This window comes from Erinaceus europaeus, chromosome 12, assembly GCF_950295315.1.
Source record: "Erinaceus europaeus chromosome 12, mEriEur2.1, whole genome shotgun sequence".
Taxonomy (NCBI): domain Eukaryota; kingdom Metazoa; phylum Chordata; class Mammalia; order Eulipotyphla; family Erinaceidae; genus Erinaceus; species Erinaceus europaeus.
The window spans coordinates 42,875,104-42,888,442 of NC_080173.1; the positions used below are offsets into that span (position 1 = coordinate 42,875,104).

The 13,339-nt window shown below is 41.9% G+C and overlaps 1 protein-coding gene across 4 annotated transcripts in view; it reads left to right on the forward strand.

Moving 5' to 3' along the window:
- The first annotated feature begins 207 nt into the window (after nt 1-207).
- The window catches only part of GOSR2 (golgi SNAP receptor complex member 2), a 31,448-nt gene continuing 18,316 nt past the window's right edge, over nt 208-13,339 (forward strand). Inside the window, exon 1 of one of the 4 annotated variants that reach the window (XM_007529652.3) lies at nt 208-335. In XM_007529652.3, coding sequence (XP_007529714.1) covers nt 307-335 — 29 coding nt within the window. In that variant the 5' untranslated portion in view covers nt 208-306. The other 3 variants (XM_060203297.1, XM_060203296.1, XM_060203299.1) reach the window with 3 other exon arrangements.

Below are 13,339 nucleotides of genomic sequence, written 5' to 3' on the forward strand. Positions count from 1 at the left end.
CTCACCCTGAGGACCCCACATCAGTCTGCCCTTGCCAGTGCCTAGTCACTGTGAAAGACAGTCTCGGGACAAAAATCTTAATTACATGTCTCGCACCTGAGGCAAAGTCTCTGTCTGTACTCAATCGGATTAACTAGGCTTCTGTTCTCGTTCCCTTTCTTCTTCCTCGTAACTAGCACGAATAAGGCGCGAGTGGGGGCAGCCCTAACCGACAGGCGAGAGAGGATCCTGTGACCGGAAGCCGGAAGCGGAGCTGTGAGGACGTGTTTCGTGGGAGCCCGAGCCCGACCTGGCGGGGCCCGCGGTATGGAGCCGCTGTACCAGCAAACGCTCAAGTGAGGGCCGCGTCGGGTCACGGGCAAGGACCAAGGGCGACGCCAGACCCGGGCTGGAGCCTCGGCCTTATGCCAGTGTTTCGGGGGCTGGGGGCAGCTTTCGATCCGAGCGCTGCCGGGGACAGGTCGGAAGTGCTAAATTCCTGGCAGGACGCCCAGGTTCGCGCTGGACGGAGAGGGTCCGGCCTGGGGCGGCGAAAGTTGGGCCAGATGGCTCCTGGGGTCTTCGAGGCCATGAACACCTACTGGGTGACTAGGTGAAGGGAAAGTCGCATCCACAAGTTGTAAGACCAGTTGTAAAATGCTCCGGGTCGATGGAGCTCGTGGGGAGACAGGACCCCTGGACGTCATTAGTTGTGTGGTCAGAGCACGTACGAAAAATGTGGCTAACATCTGGCGGCATGGACTGCAGAGTGAACGAGTAGTGCAAACAGCAGCTCATCAAGCAGTTGACAAAGATCCCGAGTGAGCAGTGTCTGAAAGTCTTCATTGTAGCTCACAGCTGCAAAATGACAGTTCCTACTCTAAACGGATCCCAGGTTTAATCGCTCTCTCACGGATTTTTATTTTGGTTGATTTATACTAAAGATCGTGTTTTATGGCTACAAAGAAATCGCTGTGAAAGTGTCAGTCAGCATTGATATTTGTTGTTCATATTTAGTTATAGATTAACGAAATCGAGTTGGGGGTAGCTTCTCAGTAATGTCTTTTATTCATAGTGCCCTGTATTGTTTGAACTTGTTGAGACAGTATTTGAGTGTACCATACTCAGTAAAATGGGGGCCATATCCTATTCCTATTTTGGAAGGGAAGCCTTTTTTTTTCCTTTTAATTATGGTAGAATAGGAATAAACATGACTAAAGAGTTCACCACTTAGCTTTTGTTGCCATTATTATCTAGTGTGTCTTAAAATTTAATAATTTTAAGTGTACAATTCTGGGACGCTAGTGCATTCACAGTATTTTGTTACCACCACCACTATACTTTTCCAGAACTACTTCCCAGTGTCAAGCAGAAACTCAGATACCTACTAAGCAGTCTCTCCACATCCCTTCTAACCCAAATCCTTGATAAGTTTTATTCTACTTTCTCTCTCAATTTGCCTTACTTTAGAAATCTCATTGAAGTGGTATTATACTTGTCCTTTTGTGTCTACCTTGTATCATTTAGTACAATATTTCAAAGGCCCATTTATGTTGCACCATGAATCAGGATATCATCCTTTTTACATTTTTTTTTTTTTTACCTGAGCATTGATCAGTTTTGGATTATGGGAGTCGGAGGATTGAACCTGGGATTTAAGAGCCTCGGGCATAAGAGTCTCTGCATAACCATTAATCTATCTACCCCCACCTTTGTTAGCCACTTGTTGATGAATACTTGAGTAGATTCAACTTTTCGGATATCGTGAGTTACGCTGCTGTGAACATAGGTGTACAACTGTGAATGAGGTCCTGCTCAGTTTTTGTTCGTTTGCTTGCTTGCTTTTGGGTATATATCTGTACCTCCCTTACAATCTGCAGGTTTATACTTAGTTTTGGTCTCATGAAGACAAGTTACTCTCAAAGGGCCTGGAAATGAAATCAGATAGGGATTACCTCCATGGTGAATTCACAACTTACGGACTTGAAAACACTATGAGTAAGGATGAGGCTCCTCTTGCTTTTTCATTTTTGATGTTTGTGAATTTCTTTCTTTTTTATTTTCCTTGGTTTGGCTGGGTGAAATATATACAACCAGCCATTTATTTTCTTGTATCCTTATTGCTGGGCTCAGTGCCTGCACGATGAATCCACCATTCCCAGCAGGTGTTTCTCTTTTTATTTTTTTTCACTTATTTTTAAAATTTTACTAGTGATTTACTATTGATTACAGAATTACATGTCAACAGGGATATAATCCCATATCATTCCCACCACCATAGTTCTGAATCCCCAATCCCTCCATTTCAAGCCACAGAAGTTGACCTAAGGTTGCAGACATGGGTTAACTGTCATCTCTACAACTATCTGTCTACATTTGTACAGAATTACCCCTTTTTCTTCCAGGACCTGTCTTTTACCCTGTAAGCCACACATAATCCTATTACTACATCCAAATACCCCTCCCTTTTTCTTTCTTTTTTCTTTTATTTAAGCCTTTATCATTGGATAGAGGTAGCCAGAAGTCGAGAAGAAAAGGGGAGATAGAGAGGGAGAGAGACAGAGACACCTGTAACCCTACTTCACCACTCATGAAGCTTTCCCCCTTCAGGTGGGAACCAGGAGTTCGAACCCAGGTCCTTGCACATTGTAACGTGCGCTCAGCCAGGTCCGCCATCACCTGGACCCCGGCCCTCCTTTCTTCTTCCTCTCTCTCCAGGTCATGATGGAGTTAGACCTCAGAGCCCTCTTGTCCTCTTCCTCCTGTCACTTCTCCCGGACTGGGAATATGGATCAAAGTTGTTTTTGAGGTGCAGAAGGTAGGAATTCTGGCTTCTGTAATTGCTTCTCCACTGGACAGGGTGTTGGCAGGTCGATCCATACCTCCAGCCTGTTTCTATCTTTCCCTAGTGGGTAAAGCTGTGAAGAGGTGAGGTTCCAGGACACTGGTGGGATCATCTGCCCAGAGGGATCAGGAAGGAATCATATGTAACTTGGTGTCTGGAAGGTGACAGGACATAAAGTGAGACAAGATGGTTAATGAACAGAAACCACAAAGTCAGAACAGAGCAAATGAGATTAGGGATCTTAGGGTGGAAGGAAGCTAGGGAGTCCATTTTGGGCCTGTTTCTAGAGGCCCACAACTATGGTAGTTTTTGCTTGAGTTTGATAGCTAACATGAAGTTGTATAAAGATATTGTCTGAGAAAATGGTGTCAGAGTAGAGAAAGGGGCTAGGAAGTTGGATTAGAGCAGAGAGTAGCTCCCATTCTTGACAATATTCTGTGGATTAAATTAACTATTTATCTCCATCCACCTGGCCCAGGGCCCGTTTATTCATATTTAGCACCCGAGCCTGTGTAGCTGGGCTCACAGCTCATGGTCACAGCTGGGAACATTGCAGGCTGCACTTGTTTCAGGACCAGTCTTCCTCGAGTGGCATGGCTGGATGCCCTAGCCTCCCTTCAGAGACTGGGGAGTTCCCTACCGTTGCTGGTTTATGGTGAGTGCATAAAGGGAAGGCCCATAAGAGAGCTTATGATGAAGTTCCTGATGGAAGTGACCAGTGGTGGTGGAGAGAGGGATCCATAAGAGGTCTGAGCCAACATGTCTGTATGGGAATCCCAGGATTCCCTGACTAGGGCTCCAGATGATGAGGTGGTATGATACTGACCAAAAGGGCCATTATTAAGTGATCCAGTCTTTTGCCTTTATCCAACTTTTGTAGTCCTCTCTTTAGCAGATGACCTTAGACTTTCTCTCAGTTATTTATGTGTTGAGTGTCATTTGTTGAACCCAACCAGAATTAGGTATTTGTGATCTGTCATCTCTGGGCCTTTTTGCTAGACTGCCAAGCTAATTTGATTAAAGTCTAATCGATTACAGAATTTATGATGCCTTTAGGCACTTCAACTAAGATTCCAGGTTTAGGTCTAAGTCTGATCATCAAGGACTATTGAACACTTTTACTTTAAGTTATATGGTTGATCCTTGCTTATGGATACATGTACTCCTGTACCCAGTACCCTAAACCCCAGCCTATATCTAGTATCTGTAACACTGTTAGATGATGTGCCATCTAACATGGATGTAAGTAGTCCCATGTGTTAGGAAAGATCTCATCAGATATGAGGAGTTTCGAGGTTGGCATATCAGGCTCCATATCTCTGGCAACAGTCCACGGTAAGAATTCAGTAGCAGTGTAATGTGGGATGGCAGCACTAGTAGTGATTTGGTTTAGGTCAACAGAGGTGGTATGGCAGTAAGGAATCAGAAGATCAAGAAGTATGGGCATAGTCCTAGAGGTTCTAGGATTAGGAGTAATGAGGATCTTAAAGAGAATGCAGAGGGTTTCTTATAGTTGTAGAAAGAGTTTAAAATAGCATTAACTAGCTAATTATTACTATAAGCAGGTTAGTTGATTTTTTTTTTTTTTTTTTGCCTCCAGGGTTATTGCTGGTGCTTGGTGCCTGCACCACGAATCCACTGCTCATGGAGGCCATTTTTTCCCTTTTGTTACCCTGGTTGTTTTACCATTGTTGTGGTTATTATTATCGTTATTGATGTTGTTATTGGATAGGACAGAGAAACAGAGAGAGGAGGGGAAGACAGAGGGGGAGAGAAAGACAGACACCTGCAGACCTGCTTCACGGCTTGTGAAGTGGGGCTCCAACCGGGATCCTTCCGTGGGTCCTTGCACTTTGCGCCACGTGCACTCAACCCATTGCGCTACTGCCCGACCCCCAGTTGTTGTTTTTTAAAATTTTTTTATATTTATTTATTTTCCCTTTTGTTGCCCTTTTTTTATTGTTGTAGTTATTATTGTTGTTATTGATGTCGTCGGTAGATAGGACAGAGAGAAATGGAGAGAGGAGGGGAAGACAGAGGGGGAGAGAAAGACACCTGTAGATCTGCTTCACCGCCTGTGAAGCGATTCCCCTACAGGTGGGAAGCAGGGGCTTGAACCCGGATCCTTATGCCGGTCCTTGTGCGCTTAACCCGCTGCGCTACCGTCTGCCTGACTCCCAGTTTTTTTTTTTTTTTTATGATAATCTGTTGGTTAGCATCTACAATAATATACTTGACGTCATTGTGCTTTATGCCCTTTAGTGGTATCTGAAAATCTCTATATTTTAGATACTGACAGGGCTAAATGGTTTTGATCTGTCTGGCCTAACGTTGTAGTTGACTTAGATGTTTAAAAAGCTATATATGCAGATATATTTTAGAGCTCCTTGAACAACTTAAGGCCAGTGTCAGAATTTGATCATCTTACAAGAAATCTGAAACATTACTTAGGCTAAAGCAAATATTTATACTTAGAGCTATGGTCTAGGCAGTTATAGAACTTGAAATATTAGATCTGTCCCCCCCCCCCCGACATGTTACATTAATAGTGATTTATGAGATTATAAATCAATAGGATTATAATTTCACATCTTGGCCCACCATCCAAGGTCTATCCCCACTCCCCACCCCCCTAGATAACCACTATAGTTTTCTACAGTCTAAATATGGGTTGGCTTTTGTTTGTTTGAAGTATGTGTGCTCATTTCTCTAAATTCCACATATGAGTGAAACCATCCTGTTGGTTTCCTTTACCTCCTTGGTTACTTCACAAAGCATTGTCTTCTCAAGTTTCATCCATTTTATCCCAAAGGATACAGAGTCATCTTTTTATTGCTGAGTAGTACTCCATTGAATACATGTCCCATAACTTTTTTTGTCCTATCAGCTGTCGAAGGACATTTTGGTTGCTTCCCAAATTTTGGCTATTGTGAATAATACTATGAACATGAGGGTACATATACCCCTTCGGATTAGTGTTATCTGTTTTGGATAAATGCCTAGGAGTGGAACTGCTGGATTATAACGTATTCCCAACTGAATTTTTTTTTATAATTTTATTTTTTTATTATTTTCATTTACTGGACAGAGACAACCAGAAATTGAGAGGGATGAGGGAGAGAGAGAGACAGAGAGATACTTGCAGCCCTGCTTTACCACTCACAAAGCTTTCCCCATGCAGCTGTGGACGGGGAGCTTGAACCTGGGTCCTTGCAGATTGTAACATGAGCACTCAACCAGGTGTGCCACCACCCAGCCCCCTCCCATCTGTATTTGTTTAAGGATTCTCCATACTGTTCTGCATAGTGGTTGTATCAGTTTGCATTCCCACCAGCATTGCAGCAGGGTTCCTTTCTATCCACATCCTTTCCAACAATCATCCTTTCCTGTTTTCTGGAGTACCGCAGTCTCATCTAGTTAGTTTGATTAAAGGGTGTTGTTACGGAGGCCATGGTCTAGAACTACTCAGCAGACTTATGTGTTTGGGACCCTACTGGCTGTAAAGGTACACACACTTACTCCTTTTTTTTTTTTTTTATTTCTTTATTGGAAAATTAATGTTTTACATTCTACAGTAAATACAATAGTTTGTACATGCATAACATTTCCCAGTTTTCCATATAACAATACAACCCCCCACAAGGTCCTCTGTCATCCTTTATGGACCTGTATTCTTCCCCCTCCCCCAGAGTCTGTTACTTTGGCACAATATGCCAATTCCAGTTCAGGCTCTACTTGTGTTTTCTCTTCTGATCTTGTTTTTCAACTTCTGCCTGAGAGTGAGATCATCCCATATTCATCCTTCTGTTTCTGACTTACTTCACTTAACATGAATTTTTTTTTAAATTTATTTCTTTATTGGGGAATTAATGTTTTACATTCAACAGTAAATACAATAGTTTGTACATGCATAACATTCCCCAGTTTCCCATTTAACAATACAACCCCCACTATGTCATTTATCATCCTTCATGGACCTGTATTCTCCCCACCCACCCACCCCAGAGTCTTTTACTTGGGTGCAATATGCCAATTCCAGTTCAGGTTCTACTTGTGTTTTCGTTTCTGATCTTGTTTTTCAACTTCTGCCTGAGAGTGAGATCATCCCATATTCAGCCTTCTGTTTCTGACTTATTTCACTCAACATGAATTTTTCAAGGTCCATCCAAGATCGGCTGAAAACGGTGAAGTCACCATTTTTTACAGCTGAGTAGTATTCCATTGGGTATATATACCACAGCTTGCTCAGCCACTCATCTGTTGTTGGACACCTGGGTTGCTTCCAGGTTTTGGCTATTACAAATTGTGCTGCCAAGAACATATAATATGAATTTTTTAAGGTCCATCCAAGATTGGCTGAAAACGGTGAAGTCACCATTTTTTACAGCTGAGTAGTATTCCATTGTGTATATATACCACAACTTGCTCAGCCACTCATCTGTTGTTGGATGCCTGGGTTGCTTCCAGGTTTTGGTTATTACAAATTGTGCTGCCAAGAACATATGTGTCACACTTATTCCTTATATAGTCCAAGATCATTCCAGTGCCCTAGACCTTATTATCCCCAGATGTTTTCATTCAGTTAAGTATGGGACACAAGAAAAAAAATTATAAGCTTTTCAAGTGATTTATTTTTATTATTTTTATTTTTATTGTAGTTACTGTTTTTGTCATTGTTGGATAGGACAGAGAGAAATGGAGAGGGGAGAGGAAGACGGGGAGAGAAAGACACCTGCAGACCTGCTTCACCGCTTGTGAAGCGACTCCCTCAAGTGATTTTTATAAGCAGCTGGATTTTAAAGACTATTACCTTACTACAGGACCAGTTTTTCCTTTTGATTTTACTTTCTGTTAGGAGCTTAAATATGGTAGAGAAAAATGAGCAGGTGAAAATGACTGAATGGCTCCTGTTACTTTTAAGTAAAGTTAAGGAAAAATAAGAAAAAGCTATTCTGTGACGCTATGTAGTAATGTGGAATTTTCATAAAACATTTAGACGAGGGAGTCGGGTGGTAGCGCAGTGGGTTAAGTGCACATGGTGCTAAGCACAAGGACCGGTGTAAGGATCCTGGTTGGAGCCCCCGGCTCCTCACCTGCAGGGGCGTTGTTCGCAAGCAGTGAAGCAGGTTTGCAGGTGTCTATCTTTCTCTCCTCCTCTGTCTTTCCCTCCTCTCTCGATTTCTCTCTGTCCTATCCAACAACAACACCATCAATAACAACAATAGCTGCAACAAAAAGGAAAAAAAAGACCTCCAGGAGTAGTGGATTCGTAGTGCAGGTACCGAGCCCCAGCAATAGCCCTGGAGACAAAAGAAAAAAAAAATTTAGACGTGCGACCCTTTTAAATAATTGTGATTATTAGTACCGTTATATTATAGTTGGAATTGAGGCAGCAAGCAGATAAATAACTTGCCCAGTGTCTCAGCTAGTGCTACGTGGAACCAGAACTTTAATCCAGATCGTTTAACTCCAAAACCCTGTTTCCTGCTCAAGTAGTAGAGGCAGCATGCAAAGTGTGTATGATTGGGAGAGAGAGTTTCATGGACTTTATTTATTTATTTAAAAAAGGAGACATTAACAAAACCATAGGATAGGAGGAGTACAACTCCATACAATTCCCACCACCAGATCTCTATATCCCATCCCCTCCCCTGATAGCTTTCCCATTCTCTATCCCTCTGGGAGCATGGACCCAAGGTCATTGTGGGTTGCACAGAAGGTGGAAGATCTGGCTTCTGTAATTGCTTCCCTGCTGAACATGGGCGTTGACTGGTCGATCCATAATCTCATTCTGTCTCGCTCTTTCCCTAGTAGGTTGGGGCTCTTCTGGTGAAGCGGAGCTCCAGGACACATTGGTGGGGTCTTCAGTCCAGGGAAGTCTGGTTGGCATCATGTTGGCATCTGGAACCTGGTGGCTGAAAAGAGAGTTAACATACAAATCCAAAAAAATTGTTGAACCATTATGGACCTAAAGGCTGGAATAGTGCAGATGAAGTGTTGGGGGCTACTCACTGCAGACTATAGTGTACTTCTGCTTTCAGGTATATATTTTGCTCTAGTTTATGGATACGTGTGCACATATGCTCTATCGCAGGGGACCTGGTCTATATCTAGGTTTTGGGACTTTGTTAGGAAGTGAACCACCTAGAATGGAATTAGAGAATACTATGAAAGGAAAAGTCTCACCCGAGTAATGAAGCTGAAGGGTTGTCATTCCATACCTGAAGTCTCTGGGCACAGTCTGAAGTGAAGCATGCTGGGGTGGCACTCCTTGTGTTGATTAGGTTGCGATCGGCAGATGCAATATTATTTGATATGAATTGAGAGAAGCATGCAGGAAAGTGCGCCCCACCCTAAGGTTCCAGGACTGGGGGAAATATAGGCTCTATAGTGGAAATGTGAGGTTCCTGCTGTCTTAGGGTTCAAGAAGACAATGAATAGTTATTGTTATCATCACATTATTTGGTAATTGGGTTAACTTTGAAAGGTCCCTTTGTTAGGGTTTGCTGTATAATACCCAGCATGTTGTATATAGCTGTGTCATGGACTTTTTAAAAGCAGTTCTGGTGACTGGGAAGCAACTCAGCCACAAGACTTGGCATGTAGGAAGCCCTGTTTAATCCTTGTACTGCATATGCAAGAAGGTAGTGGTGGTGCTACTGCTGCTTCTCTCTTTCACATAAAATTGATTAAAAAAGTAAGACTAAAAGTAATTTTTTAAAGTTATTCTTAGGTATTCTATTAATCTTTTTTTTTTTTTTTTTTTTAAATCCACAACTGTGACCATTGCTTATTTGCTACTAAGCTTCTGCTTAGCTATCACCAAAACTCACCATGGACCCCTTGAGTAGTGTAAGGACTTCTGATTTTAGTGTCTACACTCCAAAGCCTTATTTATTTATCACCTGTTCTTTACTGGTTTCAAGTGGGTTGCCTAAATTTTTCAGTTCAGTTTAAAACAGATTTCCTACTTGGCATATTGTAGTTCCCCCCATGCCATTCATACTTGCTTTGTTGTTTTGTACTTGTTTCCTCTCAGGCATGAAATGAAAGATTGGAATCACTTTTTTGCTATATCTTTTCTAGTTCAAAGCAAATAGAGAGTGGATGGGAAGAGTCAGTTATGTTTATCTGAAGTTTTCCTGAAGCTTCTTAAAATTTATCCTTTCTAGTTTGGAAACTAGTTTTTAAAAAAAGTTGAAAAGTGATTATAAGTGTGGGTGTTGGCATTCCTCTCAGTTGTTTTCTGGACAGGGGAAATATCCTGATTTGGTCAGGATGGTCCTGTGTTAAAACTAGTGCAGTCCTTGCATTCTTACAATGTGGTTAAACATGTAAGAACTCCCTTTTCTTTTCTTTTCATATTTGTTCTTTTTTTTTTTTCTTTCTTGAGTTATTTTGAAATCTGTACCTTTTGGTTCTGGGTCATCCTAAAGCAAGGACAGGGAACTTCCAACTCTTGGGCTATATATGACCCGCAGAATCATTTGGCCTGGCCCTGACAAGGCAACCAGAACTTTTTCAGTTTTTTTTATCTTTATTTATTGGGTAGAGATAGCCAGAAATTCTGAGGAAGGGGGAAAAAGAGAGGGGGTGAGACAGAGACAACTGCAGTCCTACTTCACTACTCTCAAAACTTGAGCCCTGATCCTTGTGCATTGTAACATGTGCACTCAACCAGATGTGCCACCCAGCTCCCAGAACTTTTTTTTTAATTCTCCTTTTTGTTGCCCTTGTTTTATTGTTGTGGTTATTAATGTCTTCGTTGTTAGGGCAGAGAGAAATGGAGAGAGGAGGGGAGGGGAAGACAGAGAGGGGGAGAGAAAGATAGACACCTGCAGACCTGCTTCACCACCTGTGAAGCGACTCCCCTGCAGGTGGGGAGCCAGGGGCTCGAACTGGGATCCTTACAACAATCCTTGTGCTTTGTGCCACGTGCACTTAACCCGCTGTGCTACTGCCCGACTCCCCAGAACTTTTTTCATAGCAACAGTAAGTCTTAATTTTAAGTTGATAATTTTGTAAGGCTTGCAAATGATAATTAGTATAGTATAGTATAGTATAGTACAGTATAATATGTGATATATATCTAAGTAGCCCTTGGCAGGAATAAAAAAAGGGGAGAGCCCCTACCTATGCCCTAAAAGAAAAGCATCTGAGAACACCTGCACTCCTACAGTGCCCTCTCTCCCCCCCCCCCCCCCCCCCCCCGTCTCACATAACTCTTCTCTATTCACCCTGTTTATCCTTTGTTGGGAGAAACTTTTCATTGATAGATGAAAAGTTTAACAGATGACGCCCAGGACTGAATGCCATTCTATTTTGTATATCTGACTTTCTTTTTCTTTTCTTTTTTTCACACAGGACCTTGTGCCTGCTCAGTTCCACTGCTCCTGGCAGACTACCCGCCCCCTTTTCAAGCTAAGACAGAAATGAGATGAGAGAGACTATAGCACTTCACCATTCTTGGAGCTTCCCCTCTGTGCCGTGCTGTTCTTCTGTGCTGCTTGAGGCTCAAACTGATGCCTCAAAAATGGCAATTTGTGTATTCTACTAAGGGAGCTATCTCCCAGCTCCTACATTTAACTTAAAATAAATTAAAGAAAAATGAAGCTACTTTTCAAACCTGACAGACTTCATCTTGTTTTAGCCTTAAATGGAAACTGTTAATATTTGTTGCATTGTATATCATTCTAGCCTGTCCTTTCACTGTAGCACAAAAATCATGTGCACATTTCATCAGCATAATTTGATAATTTTTTACAATACTAAACAAAAACATACATCCAGAGATAGCTTGTGGCAGAAGTCTGGAAACCTTCCCTGGTATCCCTTGTATACTATTATTTAGCCTGCCATGAATTCTCCATTCTTAACGTTTAAAATATTTGGTAGTCCTATGTGGGAAATGTGCTATCTCTTTGCTTTTTAATATGTGCTTTCATGGTTACTAATAAAATTGAGGGTTTTTTTGTATCTTTATTAACCTTTATGGCTTCTTTTATCTATCAGTTATCTCTTGCCCACTAAAGTAATTTTTTTTGCTTGACTTTTCTTAGTTATTTGCACAATTCTTTATTAATATTCTAGACATTAATCCTTTGCTATCTGCAGATATCTTTTTTTTCTTAATGGTACCTTTGATGTATTTTGTTTAATGTATTGAAATATATTAATCTTGTCTTTTGTGATTTGTGGGGCTTTGGGGTGGTTTTGTTTTTTGTCATAAGAAATCCTTTCTGGGCTGGCAAGATAGCTCACCTGGATAGTGGGCTTGCTTGGTCGTGCACATGACCCAGGTTCAGACCTGGCCTCTATTGCATTAAAGGAAGCTTTGGTGCTGTGGTGGCTGTCTGTCTGTTTGTATAACTATCTGTCTGTCTGAAAAAGCCTGGAGCAATGAAGCCTCAGTGACTGCATACCTGCCCCCCCCCCCCCCCCCCCCCGTTTTTTTCTTTTAATCTGAATATTCATTCCTTTATTTTATTCAGAAAAGGTTTTTTGTTTGTTTGTTTTGTTTTTGCCTCCAGAGTTATTGCTGGGGCATAGTGCTTACACTATGAATCCACTGCTCCTAGAGGCTATTTTTTTCCTTTTGTTGCCCTTGTTTGTTGTTGTCGCTGCTGCACAGGATAGAGAAATGGAGAGAGGTGGGGAAGACGGGGAGAGAAAGACACCTGCAGACCTGCTTCACCACTTATGAAGCAACCCCCCTGCAGGTGGGGAGCCGGTGGCATCGTTGTGCTTTGCGCCATGTGCACTTAACCCACTGTACTATCATGCGACCCCCAAGTTTTTTTTTTTTTCTTTATTAGGGGATTAATGTTTTATAGTTAACAGTAAATGCAATAGTCAGAACATGCATAACATCCCTCAGTTTTCCACACAACAATAGAACTTCCACTAGGTCCTCTGCCATCCTGTTCCAGGACCTGAACTCTCCCCTGCCCCACCCCAGAGTCTTTTCCTTTGGTGCCATACACCAGCTTTAGTCCAAGTTCTGCTTAGTGTTTTCTCTTCTGATCTTGTTTTTCAAGATCAGAACTTCTGCCTGTGAGTGAAATCATCCCATATTCATCCTTCTGTTTCTTCAGGAAATTTTAAAGCCTTGCATTTTACATTTAGGTATTTTATTATTATTATTTTTATATTTATTTTCCCTTTTGGTTGCTCTTGTTGTTTTCTTTTTGTTGTTGTTGTAGTTATTATTGTTGTTATTGATGTCGTTGTTGTTGGATAAGACAGAGAAATGGAGAGAGGAGGGGAAGAGAGAGGGGGAGGGAAAGAGAGACACCTACAGACCTGCTTCACTGCCTGTGAAGCAACTTCCCTGCAGGTGGGGAGCTGGGGGCTCAAACCAGGATCCTACAGATCCTTCAGCCGGTCCTTATACTTCGTGCACTTAACCTACATTTAGGTTTTAAACTACGTCAAATTTTTTTTTATATGAGGTATCTTGCTTCCCATATGGATAACAAGTTAAGCTGTCAGCATGTATTATAGTATATTCACCAA